This window comes from Ranitomeya imitator, chromosome 5 (assembly GCF_032444005.1).
Source record: "Ranitomeya imitator isolate aRanImi1 chromosome 5, aRanImi1.pri, whole genome shotgun sequence".
In the NCBI taxonomy this organism is placed as follows: domain Eukaryota; kingdom Metazoa; phylum Chordata; class Amphibia; order Anura; family Dendrobatidae; genus Ranitomeya; species Ranitomeya imitator.
Genome location: NC_091286.1, coordinates 177241209 through 177264167, shown reverse-complemented (window position 1 = coordinate 177264167; position 22959 = coordinate 177241209). Strand labels below are relative to the sequence as shown.

The following is a 22959-nucleotide window of genomic DNA, read 5'->3' as shown; positions in this document are numbered from 1 at the left end:
GAGTGCTGGTTGGTTTTTTTTCTCTCTCTCTCTCTCTCTATCTATCTATCTATCTATCTATCTATCTATCTATCTATCTATCTATCTATCTATCTATATATATATATATATATAGTGTACACATTTATTCAACCTATTCTATTGTAAGCTGTCAGTGTGATTTTACTGTACACCGCACTGAATCGCCGACTTTTCTCTCTAACACCGCTGCGTATTTCTCGCAAGTCACACTGTTGGTCCGTGTGTAATCCGTATTTTTCTCGCCCACATAGACTTTCATTGGCGTATTTTTTTTTGCTGACAAACGCAGCATGCTGCGATTTTCTACGGCCGTAGAAGACCGTATAATACGGATCAGTAAAATACGGCTGATAGGAGCTGGGGCATAGAGAAGCATTGTACCGTATGCAATCCGTATTTTCAGCACCTCTCTTACTTCCGTAAAACACGGTAGTGTGACGCCGGCCTTACTCTGGACTACATCTGACCTCTGTTCAGCCGTGTCCTTTTCAGAAGTGCACAAAACTGTGTCAGACGTCGCTTTATGCAATCCTAAAAAAGACGGACACCGCTGCATCACAGGTCCACAGTGCCTCCATCTGCCTCATTTTAGGGAATCTTTCGCCAGAGGTTCCGTCTGAATCACGTTCAGAGATTTACACGGAAACCCCAGTGCATGTACTCAGCACAGGATAAATCTGCGCCAAGCCTTACTGCGATCTTAGGGAGGCAGAATGAAAAAAAAAAAAAAAATAGCATGTGAAGAATTGGTTTTATTTATTTTTTGCACCTTGTGTCGTGTAGTATAAATGATTAGGTAACTTTTATTCTTCGGGTCGATGCGATTGCAACAATACCAGATTTAGGTGTCTTTCACACGTCCGTGTCTCCGGTATGTGTGGTGACCGTTTTCATGTGTACCGGAGACACGTACACATGTAGATCCATTCAAGTGAATGGGTCTGTGCACATGTCAGTGTTTCCACAGACCAGGTGTCCGTGGGCAAAACAGGCTAAGGCTATGTGCACACGTCAGTATTTTTTCCTGGCAAAATCCTGAGAATTCTGCCAGAAATCCGCGTGCTTTTTTAGCGCGGACTTTGCAAGTTTTTGACGTGTTTTTTGCGCGGAGTTGTTTGCGGATACTCCAATTTGATGGGAAATCCGCAAAAAATCCGCAAAAATAATGAACATGTCCGTTTTTTTTTTGCAGTATGCTTTTTTTGCGGAAAAAAACGCAAACATATGCACAAAAAATGCGGAATGCATTCTAAATGATAGGATGCATAATGTTTGCGTTTTTTTTAGCGATTTTATTGCGAAATTCCGCAAAAAAAAACGCTAAAAATCCGGACGTGTGCACATATCCTTAGGCTGTATGCACACATTCCGGATTTTTAAAGTTTTTTTGAGTTCTATCTATCTATAAAAACGTGATAAAATGCATAGAAAAACTCATACATATGCATCCCATCATTTAGAATGCATTCCGCAATTTTTGTGCATATGTTGCGTTTTTTTCCGTGAAAAAAACGCGTTGCGGTAAACACAGCATGGTCATTAATTTTGTGGATTTTTTGCAGATTTCCCACTATATTATTGCATTGGGAACCTCCGGAAAAATCCGCAAAATAAAATAAACCCGCAATAAAAACGCATGCGGACTTCTTGCAGAAAATGTCCGGTTTTGTTCAGGTAATTTCTGCAAGAAATCCTGACGTGTGCATATAGCCTAACATGTCCATTTTTTAATGTCAGCACGGGCGGCAAAACGTCCCACAAACAGAAAACACACATGGATGTCACCCGTGTGACACACATCGGCGTTACAGTAAGCGCTCACGGTCCTAGCGGGGATCTCACACGGGTCACGGCAGTTTTGTCTAGCGTGGAACACAGCCTCAGTGACTGGCAGTAAGCTCGATGATGTCATTGCCGGGCACTGACGCTGCAATTGCAGCCGCTCAGTTACCAGTGGTTCTCAGCCTGGACGGTCGCATCTTGGCACTGTCCAGGTTGAAAATTATTTCTCCCCCAGACATGGATTATTGCATGGGACAGAATGACTGAAAGGTGAGGGATATTGTTTTTTTTAATTTTTGGTTTATTAGAGGATAACGTGGACTTTAGTGGAATTAGGAGTTAGGTCAGTATAGCTGTGTTTGTTGTTTTTAAATAAAAATGAAAAACTGTGTTTTGTTTTATTTCGAAAAAAATACTTTATTCTGGCTGTGTCTTTACCATACAACTACAGGATTATTAATGGATAGGTGTCTTATAGACGCATCTCCATTGCTAAGCTGTGGGCTTGATGTCACCTGACAATACCCCCCACAAATATGAACCCCACTTGCCACCACTACAATGCAAGTGGGAATAGCTGGGCAAAGCCTTTTCTGGGTGGCTGGGGGGGGGGGCAATATCCATGGCCCCTTACCAGCCTGAGAATACCAGCTATCAGCTTTAGCAAGGCTGATTGTCAAAAATTGGGGGGGACCCCACGCCGTTTTTTAAAATGATTTAAATAATTAAGCAAAACCGCATGGGGACCCCTCGATTCTTGATAACCAACCTTGCTGAAGCTGACAGCTGAGGATTGCAGCCCCCAGCTGTGAGTTTTGCATAGCTGGTTATAGAATATACAGGGGAACCCACGCTGTGGCGTCTGATGAATACCCCTATCAGCCGCTCCTGCTTTCACTGTTATTAGCGGCAGCATGAGTAGGCTGATAGGAGTAATAGTCCCATCAGCCGCCGCCTGCTGTCTCTTTTATCACTTAAATATGACTCTCATCATTCTTCCCTGTTCGCGTTGATCCCCGGCAGAACAGGGGAGAATGATGAGAGGTGTTCAGCACCCAGCACTGGGGAACAGCGCTTACTGTAACGCTACTTAGCTGGCACCCGTCCGTGTTGTACTGATGCGGCAAATGGATGCCACACATGTGCTGCTAGGTGCACGGTCTCCGCTACCGTTTTTTTTCCGGTACTGGTATTATCAAGACATGTGAAAGACTCCTTATAGCGAGTTTTTCTGTTTGGCTTCTGTCACACACTAAAAGACTATTTTTATTGCAAAAAAATAGTTTTTGTATCCACATATTTTGAGAGCTATCATTTTTTCCATATTTTAGCCCACAGTCATGTGAGGTCTTTTTTTTTTTTTTTTGTGGGACGAGTTGATGTTTTTATTGGTACCATTTTCAGGCACATGACTTTTTTTTTTTTTTTATTGCTTTCTATTCTGATTTTTGGGAGATAGAATTAACAAAAAAATCAGCAATTCAGGAATTTTTTTTTTTTGGGGGGGAGGGGTTATGAGAAGGTAGTTTTATTCTTCAGGTCAGTACGATTACAACGATACCTCATTTATTTTTTTTATGTTTTGGTGCTTTTATACAATAAAAACACTTTTATAGAAATAATAATTATTTTTGCATCGCTTTCTTCTGAGAACTATACCTTTTTTTTATTTTTCCGCTGATAAAGCTGTATTTTGGCTTGGTTTTTGCGGGACAAGATGACATTTTCACTGGTACCATGTTTATAGATGTATTTTTAACCCCTTCCCGACCTTTGACGCACCGTATGTGTCATGAAAACCTGTGCCAATCCGACCTGTGACGCAGCATATGCGTCATGGTCGGATTGCGCTCCTGCAGGCCAGATGAAAGGGTTACCTTTAATTGCACCCGGCCTGCAGGGACAGGGGGAGTGGTACTTTAGCCCAGGGGGGGGAGGCTTCGCCACCCCCCCCGTGGCTACAATTGCTCTGATTGGCTGTTGAAGGTGACGTTTCACTTTCAATCAGAGCGATAGTAATATTTCACCAATGAAAATTGGTGAAATATTACAATCCAGCCATGGCCGATGCTGCAATAGCATCAGCCATGGCTGGAGATCGTGATCTGAGCCCCCCCCCCCCCCCCCCCCCCCCACCACGATCTCCTCCCCTCCGGTCCTCCATCCGGTAATTGCCTGTCCTCCGCTCCCCTCCGTCCTCCTGTCCCTCCCCCATGCTGTCCGATCACCCCCCCACCCTCAGACCTGTGTCCCTCCCGGTGTCCGTCCGTCTGTTCGATGGGTGCCGCCATCTTCCAAAATGGCGGGCGCAGTCGCAGTGCGCCCCCCGAATCTGCCGGCCGGCAGATTGGTTACAGGTACTTTTTGATCGTTGTGGTTCTATCACAGCGGTCAAAATAAAAAAAAATAATAAATAACCCCCCCTTTATCACCCCCATAGGTAGGGACAATAATAAAATAAAAAATGTTTTTTGTTTTTTTTTGCCCCACTAGGGTTAGGCTGGAGTCACACTAGCGAGTTTTACGGATGTACGAGCGCAGAAAATACGTCCGTAAAACTCGCCAAACAAATGTCCCAATTATTCTCTATGCCCCTGCTCCTATCTGCCGTATTTTACTGATCAGTATTATACGGCTTTCTACGGCCGTAGAAAATCGCAGCATGCTGCGTTTGTCACCGTATTGCGCAAAAAAAACGCCAATTAAAGTCTATGGAAGCCCCAAAAATACGGATTACACACGGACCAGCAGTGTGACTTGCGAGAAATACGCAGCGGTGTTAGAGAGAAAAGCCGGCAATTCATTGCGGTGTACAGTTAAATCACACTGACAGCTTACAGTAGAATAGGTAGAATAAATGTGTACACATAGAATAGGTATATATCTATATATCTAATTGTCTAAGGGTTTTTCCGTATGTCTGTCTGTCCTGGAAATCCCGCGTCTCTGATTGGTCGAGGCCGCCAGACCTCGACCAATCAGCGACGGGCACAGCGACGATGATGTCATAAAGGACGTAGAAATTCCGCGTCTCTGATTCAGCTACGGGCACAGTATTGACGTAGATGTCATAATGGTTGCCATGGTGACGATGATGTCATAAAGGTTGCCTCAACCAATCAGCGACGGGCACAGTCTGCCGCAAATTCTGGAATCATCATTGTCCATATACTACGGAGACATGCATATTCTAGAATACCCGATGCGTTAGAATCGGGCCACAATCTAATGCATATATATATATATATATATATATATATATATATATATATATATATATATATATATATACACACACACAGTGGGGCAAAAAAGTATTTAGTCAGTCAGCAATAGTGCAAGTTCCACCACTTAAAAAGATGAGAGGCGTCTGTAATTTACATCATAGGTAGACCTCAACTATGGGAGACAAACTGAGAAAAAAAAATCCAGAAAATCACATTGTCTGTTTTTTTAACATTTTATTTGCATATTATGGTGGAAAATAAGTATTTGGTCAGAAACAAAATTTCATCTCAATACTTTGTAATATATCCTTTGTTGGCAATGACAGAGGTCAAACGTTTTCTGTAAGTCTTCACAAGGTTGCCACACACTGTTGTTGGTATGTTGGCCCATTCCTCCATGCAGATCTCCTCTAGAGCAGTGATGTTTTTGGCTTTTCGCTTGGCAACACGGACTTTCAACTCCCTCCAAAGGTTTTCTATAGGGTTGAGATCTGGAGACTGGCTAGGCCACTCCAGGACCTTGAAATGCTTCTTACGAAGCCACTCCTTCATTGCCCTGGCGGTGTGCTTTGGATCATTGTCATGTTGAAAGACCCAGCCACGTTTCATCTTCAATGCCCTTGCTGATGGAAGGAGGTTTGCACTCAAAATCTCACGATACATGGCCCCATTCATTCTTTCATGTACCCGGATCAGTCGTCCTGGCCCCTTTGCAGAGAAACAGCCCCAAAGCATGATGTTTCCACCACCATGCTTTACAGTAGGTATGGTGTTTGATGGCTGCAACTCAGTATTCTTTTTCCTCCAAACACGACAAGTTGTATTTCTACCAAACAGTTCCAGTTTGGTTTCATCAGACCATAGGACATTCTCCCAAAACTCCTCTGGATCATCCAAATGCTCTCTAGCAAACTTCAGACGGGCCCGGACATGTACTGGCTTAAGCAGTGGGACACGTCTGGCACTGCAGGATCTGAGTCCATGGTGGCGTAGTGTGTTACTTATGGTAGGCCTTGTTACATTGGTCCCAGCTCTCTGCAGTTCATTCACTAGGTCCCCCCGCGTGGTTCTGGGATTTTTGCTCACCGTTCTTGTGATCATTCTGACCCCACGGGGTGGGATTTTGCGTGGAGCCCCAGATCGAGGGAGATTATCAGTGGTCTTGTATGTCTTCCATTTTCTAATTATTGCTCCCACTGTTGATTTCTTCACTCCAAGCTGGTTGGCTATTGCAGATTCAGTCTTCCCAGCTACAATTTTGTTTCTGGTGTCCTTTGACAGCTCTTTGGTCTTCACCATAGTGGAGTTTGGAGTCAGACTGTTTGAGGGTGTGCACAGGTGTGTTTTTATACTGATAACAAGTTTAAACAGGTGCCATTACTACAGGTAATGAGTGGAGGAAAGAGGAGACTCTTAAAGAAGAAGTTACAGGTCTGTGAGAGCCAGAAATCTTGATTGTTTGTTTCTGACCAAATACTTATTTTCCACCATAATATGCAAAAAAAATGATAAAAAAACAGACAATGTGATTTTCTGGTATTTTTTTTTCTCAGTTTGTCTCCCATAGTTGAGGTCTACCTATGATGTAAATTACAGACTCCTCATCTTTTTAAGTGGTGGTACTTGCACTATTGCTGACTGACTAAATACTTTTTTGCCCCACTGTATATAATATAGTGTGTGTGTGTGTGTGTATATATATATATCAGTGAGACACAAATATGTATATATATATTACTTCATACAGCGCTAGATAGCTTTAAAGCCGGTAATTCAATTACCGGCTTTTGCTATCTCCTTCCTAAACCCGACATGATATGAGACATGGTTTACATACAGTAAACCATGTCATATCACCTTTTTTTTGCATATTCCACACTACTAATGTTAGTAGTGTGTATGTGCAAAATTTGGCCGTTCTAGCTATTAAATTAAAGAGTTAAATGGCGGAAAAAAGTAAGCCAAATTAATAATGGAGAGGCGTCAATTATGACACCTATCCATTATTAATCCAATAGTAGTAAAGGGTTAAAAAATACACAAACACATTATTAAAAAGTATTTTAATGAAAAAATCACAAAGGTTGTTGTAATATTTTATTCTACGCTCAATCCACTCACTGAAGACCCTCGCTCTGTAACAAAAAAAAAACAAAAAACAACAATATACATACCTTCCGAAGATCTGTAAAGTCCCACGATGTAAATCCATCTGAAGAGGTTAAAATATTTTGCAGCAAGGAGCTCTGCTAATGCAGCGCTGCTCCTTGCTGCAAAACCCCGGAGAATGAAGGTAAAGTAGGTCAGTGACCTATATTTACCTTCATTTGCGGTGAGGCGCCTTCTGCTGGTTGTCCCTAGATCGTGGGAACTTTCCTAGAAAGCTCCCAGGCTCGAGTTCATATGAGGACAACCAGCAGAGGGTGCCTCTTATGAACTCGAGCCTGGGAGCTTTCTAGGAAAGTTCCCACGATCTAGGAACAACCAGCAGAGGGCGCCTCACCGCAAATGAAGGTAAATATAGGTCATTGACCTACTGTTGTGAATTCTGTGGCTGAGTTCACTTCTGTGGTCACAAGTGGTATTGCAGTCTCTGGGCTTCCTCCCTCAGGTGTTTTGGTGAGCTCGTTGGCTGCCTTGCTATTTAGCTCCACCTGAGTCTGTCTTCCTTGCTCCTTGTCAATGTTCCAGTGTTGGATCTGAGCTACTGCATCTTTCCTTGGGCCTGCTGCTCTGCTAGATAAGTGCTTCTAGTTTGTTTTCTGTTTTTTCTGTCCAGCTTGCTATTAACTTTTGCTGGAAGCTCTGAGAAGCAAAGGGGTGCACCGCCGTGCTGTTAGTTCGGCACGGTGGGTCTTTTTGCCCCTTTGCGTGGTTTTCGTTTTAGGGTTTTTTGTAGGCTGCATAGTTCTCTTTGCTATCCTCGCTCTGTCTAGAATATCGGGCCTCACTTTGCTGAATCTATTTCATTCCTACGTTTGTCTTTTCATCTTGCTAACAGTCATTATATGTGGGGGGCTGCCTATTCCTTTGGGGTATTTCTCTGAGGTAAGTCAGGCTTGTATTTCTATCTTCAGGCTAGTCAGCTCCTCAGGCAGTGCCGAGTTGCATAGGTAGTGATAGGCGCAATCCACTGCTGCTTATAGTTGTGTGAGGATAGATCAGGTACTGCAGTCTACAGAGATTCCACGTCTCAGAGCTCGTCCTATTGTTTTTGGTTATTGCCAGATCTCTGTATGTGCGCTGATTACTGCACGCTGTGTTGCCTGATTGCCAGCCATAATACCTACTTTACCTTCATTCTCCGGGGTTTTTCAGCAAGGAGCAGCGCTGCATTAGCAGAGCTCCTTGCTGCAAAATATTTTAACCCCTTCAGATGGATTTACTGCGTGGGACTTTACAGATCTGCGGAAGGTAAGGATATTGTTGGTTTATTATGTTTTTTTTTGTCACAGAACGAGGGTCTTCAGTGATTGGATTGGGCGTTAAATAAAATATTACAACAACTTTTGTTTTTATTTCATTAAAATCATTTTTAATAATGTGTGTATTTTTTTAACCCTTTACTAGTATTGGATTAATAATGGATAGGTGTCATAATTGACACCTCTCCATTATTAATCTGGCTTAATGTCACCTTACAATAGCAAGGTGGCATTAACCCTTCATTACCTCATATCCCACCGCTACACGGGAATGGGAAGAGAGTGGCCAAGTTCCAAAATAAGCGTATCTTCCAGATGTGCCTTTTCTGGGGTGGCTGGGGGCAGATGTTTTTAGCCAGGGGGGCCAATAACCATGGACCCTCTCCAGGCTATTAATATCTGACCTCAGTCACTGGCTTTCCTACTCTGGCGGAGAAAATTGTGCGGGAGCCCACGCCAATTTTTTCCGCCATTTAACCCCTTAATTTACTAGCTAGAACGGCCAAATTTTGCATATACACACTACTAACATTAGTAGTGTGGAATATGCAAAAAAAAAAGGTGATATGAGATGGTTTACTGTATGTAAACCAGGTCTCGTATCATGTCGGGTTTTAGGAAGGAGTTAGCAAAAGCCGGCAATTGAATTACCGGCTGTAAAGCTATCTAGCGCTGTATGAAGTAATAATATATATACATATATGTGTCTACTGATATATATATATAACCCTTTGGGTCTTGTACGGTATCCTAACAGCAGGGGAACCGACTGGTTGTGGCCTTTTGCTTGGGGTCCGATTAATTGTGACACCCAGTGGTTTTGGATTGCGTATTTTGGTGTCCAATCAGTGCATCAGGCTGTTCTGTATGATCACTTGGCCAGATGCTTATATCTTATATCTTTTGTATATCAAACTGCATTATGTCTGGAATACCTGTATTATGAATGAGTGTTATATTAAGGGGATCCGTACATGTATGTTTAACCCTTGGGAGCGTTTAGACATGGTTTACAAGCACTACAGCACCTTATTATAAATTATATCCCTAAAACATCTAATAAGGGACAGGTTAGTGGACAGTCGTCGTTGAGCGGGGGCGCCACTGTCGTACCACCATAGGGTGCCAACCTCCGCTGACAGGTAGGGGTAGAGTAGGGAGTATTATAGACTCTCCCCTCCTTTCTTTCTATCATACATACGATTGTAGTTTTGTATGACTGTTCATGTGTTTCCATCCCATCCTATTAGGGCCCAATAGGGGTAAGAGGGATAGTTGATGGTGAGCGGGGGCACCAATTGCGCAGGACTATAGGGTGCCAACCTCCGCTGATAGGCAGGGTGCAGGTAGTGCAATATAGGGCTAGGCACCACCCTGGTCTTTTTTATGATATGCTGTTGTCATGGTGACGGTTTACGTTAAGTGCACTTATTTTTGATAGGTTTTAAAATTAAATAATAAAGGTATTTTTAATCTAGTTTACACTGGGGATTTTTTTTTCTGTGAATTTTGTAAGGATATAGGTCCCCATAGATATATTTTTTCTTCTCTGTAAGTGTGTGACATAGTCAGAAAAAGGCGCTGGTGAAGCGGAGACCCGACGCGTCTTGCCCCACTCAAGAGGCTTCGCCATTTGTATGACCTTCACTTTTCTCTTGTGTCTTTTGGTTATGCATATGTTGTAGGTCAGGGTGATCCCTCTTTATAGGCCATGGTGCCCCCTCAACATATATGTCTAGACTGAATACTATTAATCCCCCAAAAGTGGATTATGGTGTGGGACAGAACATCAGACAGGTGAGGGATATTGCTGTTTTTTTATTTTTGTTTTATTACAGGAGGCGAGGGATTCAGTGGAATTAGTTGTTAGGTGAGTATAACTGCTTGTTGTTTTTAAAGGGACACTGTCACCTGGATTTGGAGGGAACAATCTTCAGCCATGGAGGCGGGGTTTGGGGGTTTTTGATTCACCCTTTCCTTACCCGCTGGCTGCATGCTGGCTGCAATATTGGATTGAAGTTCATTCTCTGTCCTCCATAGTACACGCCTGCGCAAGGCAAGATTACCTTGTGCAGGCATGTACTACTGAGGACAGAGAATGAACTTCAATCCAATATTGCAGCCAGCGGGTAAGGAAAGGGTGAATCAAAAACCCCAAAACCCCGCCTCCATGGCTGAAGATTGTTCCCTCCAAATTCAGGTGACAGTGTCCCTTTAAATAACAATGGAAAACTGTTTTTATTTTTTATTTCTAATAGAATACTTTATTCTAGCTGTGTCTTTATTTACCAGCTCACTATTGGATAAGTAATAAATAGGTGTCTTATAGACGCCTCTCCATTACTAAGCTGTGGTCTTGATGCCACCTGACAGTACAAAGGTGACACCAACCCCACAAATATGAACCCCACTTGCCACCGCTAGAGGGCAAGTGGGAAGAACCAGAATTGGCACCTCTAATAGATGTGCCTTTTCTGGGCGGCTGCAGGCTGCTAATTTTAAGCTGGTGGGGTCAATATCCATGGCCCCTTACCAGCCTGAGAATACTATTTTTTTTTTTTAACTATCCAGGCAAAACTGACAGCCGGGGGCTGTAACCCTCAGCTGTCAGTTTTAGCAATGCTGGTTGTCAAAAAAAGGGGGGGGGGGGAGGGGGGGCACACTGTTTTTTTTTTAATTAGTTATTTAAATAATTTTAAAAAACTGTGGGACCCCGCTGTTTTTGATAACCAGCCTTGCTTAAACTGGCAGCTGAGTGTTACAGCCCCCAGCTGTCAGTTTTGCCTGGCTAGTTAAAAAAAAAACAAACAAAAAAAAAACAGGGTAACCCATGCTGTTTTTTTTTTTCATTTACTTAGAGCGCTTGCTACTGGTGAGGAATACTCCCATTGGCCACTCCTGCTGTCACTTTTTTTAGTGGCAGCAGGTTGTAGGCTGATGGGAGTAATAATCTCATCAGTCGTCGCCTGCTGTCACTGTTCTCGCTTGATTATAACTCTCATCGTTCTTCCCTGTTTGTGCTGATCACTGGCAGAGCTGGGGAGAATGATGAGAGCCGTCTTCACCACCAGGCGCTGTGGAGCAGCATTTACTGTACTGCTTCTTCCCTGGCACCGGTGCGGGTTACACAGATGACATCCACGTGTGTCATCTGTGTGCACGTGTGCGGGACATTTGCGGCCACGGTCCGTGGAAACACACTGACTTGTGCACAGACCCATTCATTTGAAAGGGTCTATGTGTGTAAGTGTCTCCGGTACGTGTGAAAGCTGTCACCACTCCTACTGGAGACATGGACGTGTGAAATAGGCCATATAAAAATATAAAGGTGAGTATTGCCTCTCACATAACAAATGTCTTCTTTCCAGAGTCATACATGCATCAGATAAATAAGTCTGAAATCTTAAACCCTTTTTTGTTTATTGGCTTGCCTTTAAAGATCACTAAATATTTCTGAATGTAGTGATTAATAGTTGACCGCTACAACTACAGAAGATAAGTTAGAAGTTAATGAATCCTAACAAGGAAAGATGTCCTAAACTCATGCACAGGCTTGCATAATACTGATTGATCTTTTTTTTGTTGATTTTCAGGTGGTGCTAGTGAGATGGAACGAACCTTTTCAAAAGTTGGCAACCTGCGATGCAGATGGGGGTATATTCGTATGGATCCAGTATGAAGGTAGATGGTCTGTGGAACTGGTCAATGATCGTGGAGCACAGGTGGGTGATAAATCTGGTGTCCGTTCTATGAACGAATGAGATTTGCTATATTGAAAGTAATTTTCCTTTAAAGAGCTCAGATATGTGGGCAACAGTTAATGGTGTGTAGACTCAAGTTTGTTAATGATAGAGTGAACCTGTCATGTCAAGAAACACTATTTGCATGCAAATAAAGGGTTACTGTGCATGTATATAGCGTGAAAATCCTGTCTGATGCTTTACTGGAGCAATGCCTACAGGGAGAAAATTATTCAAATGATTTATTATTTTAAATAATGTATACTATATTGTGAGTGTGGCTGTATACACAGCCTACTTTTTCTGCAAGACCACACTTTTTTCTTTTAGACCTCGTTCACATGTTATTTGGTCAGTATTTTTACCTCAGGATTTGTGAGGTTAAACTTGGAGTAAAACAATCCGAGGAACAGTATTTTAGAAACACATCACCACTTCTGTATTTTCTGCCACTCGTGGTTTTGTCTCATAAATACGGAGGTAAAATACTGACCAAATACTGATCTTGTGAATGTGTCCTTATACACAACCTCTTACTGGAGCAGCACCTCACTTCTCTCATTTCCCCATCGCGCCTCTTATTTTCCCCCTCACATCTTTCATTTTCCCAGTCACATCTCTCATTTTCCCCTCACTCAACTGTCATTTTCAAATCAGTCCACTATTTTCCCCTCACTACTCCCATTTTCCATTCACACCTCTTCATTTTCACCTCACACCTCTTTTTCCCCTCACTCCACTATTTTCCCCTCACTCTTCTCTTCCCCTCACACATGCACAGCACCTTCCTCTTATGAGCACAACAGTGTAATCCATGAGGCTCCTCCCTTTCCCTTGACGTCATGCCTCACAGGAACAACCCCATTCTAGACATGACGGAGCTAGATGTGGCCTGTGCCTACCATGTACTCTAACTATGCGGAGTGGGCGTGGCTTGAAACACACACCCTCAGAGAGAGGTGTATATATATATATATATATATATATATATATATATATATATATATATATATATATATATATATATATATATATATATATATATATATATATATATATATATATATATATATATATATATATATTTTAAATGGATGTGTGTGTGTATATATGTGTGTGTATATGTATATATATATATATATATATATATATATATATATATATATATATATATATATATATATATATATATATATATACACACGCATACATAAACACCTTCTCATTTAAAGTTTTTTCTGTATTTTCATGACTATGAAAATTGTACATTCACACTGAAGTCATCAAAACTATGAATTGACACATGTGGAATTATATACTTAGCAAAAAAGTGTGAACCAACTGAAATTATGTCTTATATTCTAGGTTCTTCAAAGTAGCCACCTTTTGCTTTGATGATTGCTTTGCACACTCTTGGCATTCTCTCTCTTGATGAGATTCAAGAGGTAGTCACCGGGAATGGTCTTCCAACAATCTTGAAGGAGTTCCCAGAGATGCTAGGCACCTGTTGGCCCTTTTGCCTTCACTCTGCGGTCCAGCTCCCCCCCAAACCATCTCGATTGGGTTCAGGTCTGGTGACTGTGGAGGCCAGGTCATCTGGCGTAACACCCCATAACTCTCCTTCTTGGTCAAATAGCCCTTATATAGCCTGGAGGTGTGTTTGGGGTCATTGTCCTGTTGAAAAATAAATGATGGTCCAGCTAAACGCAAACCGGATGGAATAGCATGCCGCTGCAAGATGCTGTGGCAGCCATGCTGGTTCAGTATGCCTTCAGTTTTGAATAAATACCTAACAGTGTCACCAGCAAAGCACCTCCACACCATCACACCACTTCCTCCATGCTTCACGGTGGGAACCAGGCATGTAGAGTCCATCCATTTACTTTTTTCTGTGTCGCACAAACACACGGTGGTTGGAACCAAAGATCTCAAATTTGGACTCATCAGACCAAAGCACAGATTTCCACTGGTCTAATGCCCATTCCTTGTGTTCTTTAGCCCAAACAAGTCTCTTCTGCTTGTTGCCTGTCCTTAGCAGTTGTTTCCTAGCAGCTATTTTACCATGAAAGCCTGCTGCACAAAGTCTCCTCTTGACAGTTGTTGTAGAGATGTGTCTGCTGCTAGAACTCTGTGTGGCATTTACCTGGTCTCTAATCTGAGCTGCTGTTAACCTTCAATTTCGGAGGCTGGTGACTTGGATAAACTTATCCTCAGAAAGCAGAGGTGACTCTTGGTCTTCCTTTCCTGAGGCGGTCCTCATGTGAACCAGTTTCTTTGTAGCACTTGATGGTTTTTGCCACTGCACTTGGGAACACTTTCAAAGTTTTCCCAATTTTTCAGACAGACTGACCTTCATTTCTTAAAGTAATGATGGCCACTCGTTTTTCTTCATTTAGCTGCTTTTTTCTTGCCATAATACAATTTCTAACAGTCTATTCAGTAGGACTATCAACTGTATATCCACCAGACTTGTGCACAACACAACTGATGGTCCCAACCCCATTTATAAGGCAAGAAATCACTTATTAGACCTGACAGGGCACACCTGTGAAGTGAAAACCATTCCCGGTGACTACCTCTTAAAACTCATAAAGAGAATGCCAAGAGTGTGCAAAGCAGTCATCAAAGCAAAAGGTGGCTACTTTGAAGAACCTAGAATATAATACATAATTTCAGTTGTTTCACACTTTTTTGTAATTCCACATGTGTTAATTCATGGTTTTGATGCCTTCAGTGTGAATAACAATTTTCATAGTCATGAAAATACAGAAAAATCTTTAAATGAGAAGGTGTCCAAACTATTGGTCTGTACTGTGTGTATGTATGTGTATACGTATATATATATATATATATATATATATATATATATATATATGTATATATATGTATATGTATGTATATATATATATATATATATATATATATATATATATATATATATATATATATATATATATACACACAGTGGGGCAAAAAAGTATTTAGTCAGTCAGCAATAGTGCAAGTTCCACCACTTAAAAAGATGAGAGGCGTCTGTAATTTACATCATAGGTAGACCTCAACTATGGGAGACAAACTGAGAAAAAAAAATCCAGAAAATCATTGTCTGTTTTTTTTTAACAATTTATTTGCATATTATGTTGGAAAATAAGTATTTGGTCAGAAACAAAATTTCATCTCAATACTTTGTAATATATCCTTTGTTGGCAATGACAGAGGTCAAACGTTTTCTGTAAGTCTTCACAAGGTTGCCACACACTGTTGTTGGTATGTTGGCCCATTCCTCCATGCAGATCTCCTCTAGAGCTGTGATGTTTTTGGCTTTTCGCTTGGCAACACGGACTTTCAACTCCCTCCAAAGGTTTTCTATAGGGTTGAGATCTGGAGACTGGCTAGGCCACTCCAGGACCTTGAAATACTTCTTACGAAGCCACTCCTTCATTGCCCTGGCGGTGTGCTTTGGATCATTGTCATGTTGAAAGACCCAGCCACGTTTCATCTTCAATGCCCTTGCTGATGGAAGGAGGTTTGCACTCAAAATCTCACGATACATGGCCCCATTCATTCTTTCATGTACCCGGATCAGTCGTCCTGGACCCTTTGCAGAGAAACAGCCCCAAAGCATGATGTTTCCACCACCATGCTTTACAGTAGGTATGGTGTTTGATGGATGCAACTCAGTATTCTTTTTCCTCCAAACACGACAAGTTGTGTTTCTACCAAACAGTTCCAGTTTGGTTTCATCAGACCATAGGACATTCTCCCAAAACTCCTCTGGATCATCCAAATGCTCTCTAGCAAACTTCAGACGGGCCCGGACATGTACTGGCTTAAGCAGTGGGACACGTCTGGCACTGCAGGATCTGAGTCCATGGTGGCGTAGTGTGTTACTTATGGTAGGCCTTGTTACATTGGTCCCAGCTCTCTGCAGTTCATTCACTAGGTCCCCCCGCGTGGTTCTGGGATTTTTGCTCACCGTTCTTGTGATCATTCTGACCCCACGGGGTGGGATTTTGCGTGGAGCCCCAGATCGAGGGAGATTATCAGTGATCTTGTATGTCTTCCATTTTCTAATTATTGCTCCCACTGTTGATTTCTTCACTCCAAGCTGGTTGGCTATTGCAGATTCAGTCTTCCCAGCCTGGTGCAGGGCTACAATTTTGTTTCTGGTGTCCTTTGACAGCTCTTTGGTCTTCACCATAGTGGAGTTTGGAGTCAGACTGTTTTAGGGTGTGCACAGGTGTCTTTTTATACTGATAACAAGTTTAAACAGGTGCCATTACTACAGGTAATGAGTGGAGGAAAGAGGAGACTCTTAAAGAAGAAGTTACGGGTCTGTGAGAGCCAGAAATCTTGATTGTTTGTTTCTGACCAAATACTTATTTTCCACCATAATATGCAAATAAAATGTTAAAAAAACAGACAATGTGATTTTCTGGATTTTTTTTTCTCAGTTTGTCTCCCATAGTTGAGGTCTACCTATGATGTAAATTACAGACGCCTCTCATCATATATATATATATTCATTCATTCATTCATTCATTCATTCATTCATTCATTCATTCATTCATTCGTTCGTTCAGTACAGACCAAAAGTTTGGACACACCTTCTCATTTAAAGATTTTTCTGTATTTTTATGACTATAATTTTCAGCGATGTGCCCTATTGCCTCCTCTCAACAATTTGCTTTTGTCTCCATGAGAGCAGTGAATTTGGGCTGGAATCTGTCTGTACCTTACTGGCTCTGATGTTTGTCCTAATATATCCGTAATCCACTGCAGAATTCCACTAATTCCCTGCAACCCAGAATTTGTCATTACCCTCTCTAATTATGCTGGCCAGTAAATGAAATAGGCTTTCAGAAAATTAGCGTTTCTTCCCATACTAAGCAGTAAACATTTTCTGGCCAAGAATAGATAACTGCAGATATGCTAAAGGTACCGTCACACTAGACGATATCGCTAGCGATCCGTGACGTTGCAGCATCCTCGCTAGCGATATCGTCCAGTTTGACAGGCAGCAGCGATCAGGCCCCTGCTGTGCTGTCGCTGGTCGGGGAAGAAAGTCCAGAACTTTATTTGGTGTCTGGACTCCCCGTAGACATCACTGAATCGGCGTGTGTGGCACCGATTCAGCGATGTCTTCGCTAGTAACCAGGGTAAACATCGGGTAACTAAGCGCAGGGCCGCGCTTAGTTACCCGATGTTTACCCTGGTTACCATCCTAAAAAGTAAAAAAAAAGACGCTACATACTTACCTACCGCTGTCTGTCCTCGGCGCTCTGCTTCTCTGGTCTGGCTGTGAGCACAGCGGCCGGAAAGCAGAGCGGTGACGTCACCGCTCTGCTTTCCAGCTGCCCGGCGCTCACAGCCAGACCAGAGAAGCAGAGCGCCGAGGACAGACAGCGGTAGGTAAGTATGTAGCGTTTGTTTTTTTACTTTTTAGGATGGTAACCAGGGTAAACATCGGGTAACTAAGCGCGGCCCTGCGCTTAGTAACCCGATGTTTACCCTAGTTACCAGGGACTTCGGGATCATTGGTCGCTGGAGAGCTGTCTGTGTGACAGCTCTCCAGCGACCAAACAGCGACGTTGCAGCGATCCGGATCGTTGTCGGTATCGCTGCAGCGTCACTTAGTGTGACGGTACCTTAAGTCCTAGTAAAGGCTCATTCAAATGTATTTTCTTTTATTCAGATGACTGCTACCCATGTTTTCAAAGATGGCACTCTTGTACCAATCACAGTATATGAGGTAATTCACGTGTCAGATTTTTTCCGTGGAAAATTATCCACACAAAGGCTCTGACCAGACTTTGATGGTCAAAAATTGACACTCTGACCAAACTCAGAAAATCACTAATGTCTGAATGAGCCCTTATTCAACCAGTTCTTAACTAGTGTATTTGGTACTTAGTAGAACATTCCAAATGTGATATATTCGGCCATGCTCACTGGACGGGTCACTAGTCGGGGCCTCGGCCTGAATCTATTCAAGTGTATGGAGTGAGGCCAGGCACATTAGACGTTCTCTGTCCAGGAGTTTGTATAACTCATACATCATTGCCGCTCCCAGCTCAAAAGCCAGCTGAGAGGATTCATAAATCTGCAGTCACACAGAGTGACTGCATACTTATGGAGTTGGCGATATGTGACTGTCAACAATATGTCACGGATCGGGGGTGACCTTTGGCCAGCACACGGCTATCACATGTGCAGGGAGGCTTATCTTATTTATCCCTCCACTGCTACAATGTGATGAAAAGACAAACAAGACTATAGACCTGTCAATTTACCGCAGGGGCATATTTTAGTTATCCCACTGCTGCTACAATATCACGAACAGCAGGGATTCATGTATATCCCGCTTTCCAGTTTGGAACTTGCAGCTCTCCAGCGCCCCCCTCCGGGTCAGTCAGGGAACTACACCTGGGATAATTAGTCGCCGGACGGGCCGCTTCACTGTGGACTGGCTAGCAGGCACGCTGCAGCAAGGGAATTATAAATGCTCAGGCCGCAGCCAGACAATAGCTTATAAAACCCCGTTCTGTCGCTGCCAGCGGTACCCACCTAGCCCAGAACACACTTCGCTGCCACCAGCTCACATTTCTCACAGAGAGGGGTTCGAGCAGCACAGTGGCTCAGTGGATAGCACTGCAGCCTTGTAGCGCTGGAGTCCTGGGTTCTAATCCCACCTTGGACAACATCTGCAAGGGTTTTGTTTGTTCTCCCTGTGTTTGCGTGGGTTTCCTCCGGGTTCTCCTGTTTCCTTCCACATTCTAAAGACATACTGATAGGGAATTTAGATTGTGAGCCCCATCGGGGACAGTGATGATAATGTGTGCAAAAAACTGTAAAGGGCTGCGGAATATGTTAGCGCTATATAAAAATAAAGATTATATTATTATTTGGCTGGAGAACCCTTTAAGGACCTGGCATTTTTTGTTTTTGCGCTATCATTTTTTCCTCCACTTCTTCCAACTTCCATAAGTTTTTTTTATTTTTTAGTTGACGCAGCCATAAGAGGGCTTGTTTTTTGTAGGGCAATTTGAACGTTTGAATGACAACATCCATTTTATCATTTGATGTACTGGAAGGTGGGAAATTACAAGTCTGGCAAAATAGTAAAAAAAGCAAAATTACACAAATGGTTTGTTGTTTTTTTTATATCTTCAGCTTTAATTTTACGGTAAAATGACCTGGCAATATGATACTCCAGGTCAGTATAATGAAGATACCAAATATGAATAGGTTTTGTTTTATTTACCGTAAGTGTTGAAAACAAAATTTCAGAAATTTGTAAATGAAAAAATGTGAGAGCAGTAATGCTGTTAATTTTAGGGATTTGGAGCTATGTGAGGGCTTAGTTTTTTTTTTTAGTTTTTTTTTTTTTAGAGCCGACGTTTTTATTGATATGATTTTTGGGTAGATACGATGTTTTGATCACCTCTTAATTTTTTTTGTGTTGTTGCGACTGCCAAAAGAAAAAAGCAATTCTGGCATTTGTTTTTCTTTCTCGTTACTCCAATTGACAGCGGCATTTGACAGCTTAACAGCCACGGGTAGAGCTTCGCTCCACCTGCAGCTCTTACAAGCAGATGATGCTTGAGTAAATTATCCATCCTCTGCTGGCAAAAATGTGGTCTCACTTTTTGAGTTTGGAGATCCCCTAAGGTGCCTAAACAGTGGAAACTCCCCACAAGTGACCCCATTTTGAAAATTAGACCCCCATTATCTAGATGTGTGGTGAGTACCTTGAAACCCCCAGGTGCTTCACTGAAATTTATAACGTTGAGCCATGAAAATAAAAGTTTGTTTCCCACAAAAATGTTCTTTGAGCCCCAATTTTTTTTTTTTCAAAACGGTAAGCGGAAATGGGACCCCACAATTGGTTGTGCAGTTTTTCTGGAGTACGCTGATACCCCATATGTGGAAGAAAACTACTGTTTGGGTGCACGGCAGGGCTTGGAAGGGAAGGGGCGCCATTTGGAATACAAAATTGGCTTAAATCAATAGCCGACGCCATGTCACATTTGGAGAGCCCCCGAGGTGCCTAAACAGTGGAAACCCCGCACAAATTACCCCATTTGGAAAACTAGACCCCCCAAGGACTTTATCTAGATGTGTGATGAGCATCTCGAAATCTCAGGGGCTTTGCAGAATTTGATAATGTTGAGCCGTGAAAAGTAGAAAACAACACATTTTCCCAACAAAAATGTTGTTTCAGCCCCATTTTTATTTTTTATTTTTACAAGGGTAACAGGAGAAAATGGATGCCAAAATTGGTTGTTCTATCCTACTTTTTGTTCAGCAGCATGATGAAAAAGCAAAATGTTTTTTTTGTTTGTTTTTTTTTTACAGTGTGTACTGAAGGAGATAACTAGTGTGAAAGTTTTTATATGTCAGCTCGTTCATAAATACAGTGGGGCAAAAAAGTATTTAGTCAGTCAGCAATAGTGCAAGTTCCACCACTTAAAAAGATGAGGCGTCTGTAATTTACATCATAGGTAGACCTCAACTATGGGAGACAAACTGAGAAAAAAAATCCAGAAAATCACATTGTCTGTTTTTTTTAACAATTTATTTGCATATTATGGTGAAAAATAAGTATTTGGTCAGAAACAAACAATCAAGATTTCTGGTTCTCACAGACCTGTAACTTCTTCTTTAAGAGTCTCCTCTTTCCTCCACTCATTACCTGTAGTAATGGCACCTGTTTAAACTTGTTATCAGTATAAAAAGACACCTGTGCACACCCTCAAACAGTCTGACTCCAAACTCCACTATGGTGAAGACCAAAGAGCTGTCAAAGGACACCAGAAACAAAATTGTAGCCCTGCACCAGGCTGGGAAGACTGAATCTGCAATAGCCAACTAGCTTGGAGTGAAGAAATCAACAGTGGGAGCAATAATTAGAAAATGGAAGACATACAAGACCACTGATAATCTCCCTCGATCTGGGGCTCCACGCAAAATCCCACCCCGTGGGGTCAGAATGATCACAAGAACGGTGAGCAAAAATCCCAGAACCACGCGGGGGGACCTAGTGAATGAACTGCAGAGAGCTGGGACCAATGTAACAAGGCCTACCATAAGTAACACACTACGCCACCATGGACTCAGATCCTGCAGTGCCAGACGTGTCCCACTGCTTAAGCCAGTACATGTCCGGGCCCGTCTGAAGTTTGCTAGAGAGCATTTGGATGATCCAGAGGAGTTTTGGGAGAATGTCCTATGGTCTGATGAAACCAAACTGGAACTGTTTGGTAGAAACACAACTTGTCGTGTTTGGAGGAAAAAGAATACTGAGTTGCATCCATCAAACACCATACCTACTGTAAAGCATGGTGGTGGAAACATCATGCTTTGGGGCTGTTTCTCTGCAAAGGGGCCAGGACGACTGATCCGGGTACATGAAAGTATGAATGGGGCCATGTATCGTGAGATTTTGAGTGCAAACCTCCTTCCATCAGTAAGGGCATTGAAGATGAAACGTGGCTGGGTCTTTCAACATGACAATGATCCAAAGCACACCGCCAGGGCAACGAAGGAGTGGCTTCGTAAAAAAGCATTTCAAGGTCCTGGAGTGGCCTAGCCAGTCTCCAGATCTCAACCCTATAGAAAACCTTTGGAGGGAGTTGAAAGTCCGTGTTGCCAAGCGAAAAGCCAAAAACATCACTGCTCTAGAGGAGATCTGCATAGAGGAATGGGCCAACATACCAACAACAGTGTGTGGCAACCTTGTGAAGACTTACAGAAAACGTTTGACCTCTGTCATTGCCAACAAAGGATATATTACAAAGTATTGAGATGAAATTTTGTTTCTGACCAAATACTTATTTTCCACCATAATATGCAAATAAATTGTTAAAAAAACAGACAATGTGATTTTCTGGATTTTTTTTTCTCAGTTTGTCTCCCATAGTTGAGGTCTACCTATGATGTAAATTACAGACGCCTCTCATCTTTTTAAGTGGTGGAACTTGCACTATTGCTGACTGACTAAATACTTTTTTGCCCCACTGTATATGCATTTTATGTTGTAGTATTTTTTCTTCTTTATTTATAGTTTAAAAGCATTTTTTTAAACTTTTTTTTATTTAGTCCCTGTATGGAACTTCAATTCTTATTTCTATGATCGCTGGTCTCATACAATGCAATACACATGTATCGCATTGTATGAGACCTGTCAGTGTTACACAGGCAGATCTCTTGTGAGACTCAGATGCAGGCTGAGTCTAATACCAGGGGTCCCCAACTCCAGTCCTCAAGGCCCACCAACAGGTCATGTTTTCAGGATTTCCTTTGCATTGCACAGGTGATGCAATTATTACCTGGGCAAGACTAAGGAAATCCTGAAAACATGACATGTTGGTGGGCCTTGAGGACTGGAGTTGGGGACCCCTTTAATAAACCACTGTAGCAGGCAGACCCGGATGACATCATGTGACCTCCAGCTGCTGACACAACGCGGGAACCCCAATGATGTGATCAGATCACGGGGGGGCTTTGGAGAGGCGAGTAAACCAGTGGCCTCCCACTACTATCTTCCAAATGCAGCGATCATGGTTTCTAGAAGATAGCAAAGGATTAACATTAGGGTTGATCGAATACTTTAGGATAAGTGCTTATCCGAGTAGCTATAGCGCTTATGAATAGCTGCCTCGGTAACCTGGATACCTGGAGCGCTCATGATAATCAGCTGTTCTCTGCCGCAGCTGCATGTGTAGCAGCTGTGTGACAGTCACAACACATGCATGGAAAGAC

The 22959-nt window shown here is 42.4% G+C and overlaps 1 protein-coding gene across 1 annotated transcript in view; it reads left to right on the top strand.

Annotated features, from left to right (window-relative positions):
• The window catches only part of TULP4 (TUB like protein 4), an 860077-nt gene that overhangs the window by 109470 nt on the left and 727648 nt on the right, over positions 1-22959 (top strand). The window contains exon 3 of the mRNA XM_069769358.1: positions 12049-12177. Coding sequence (XP_069625459.1) covers positions 12049-12177 — 129 coding nt within the window. The remainder of the gene's footprint in view (positions 1-12048; positions 12178-22959) is intronic.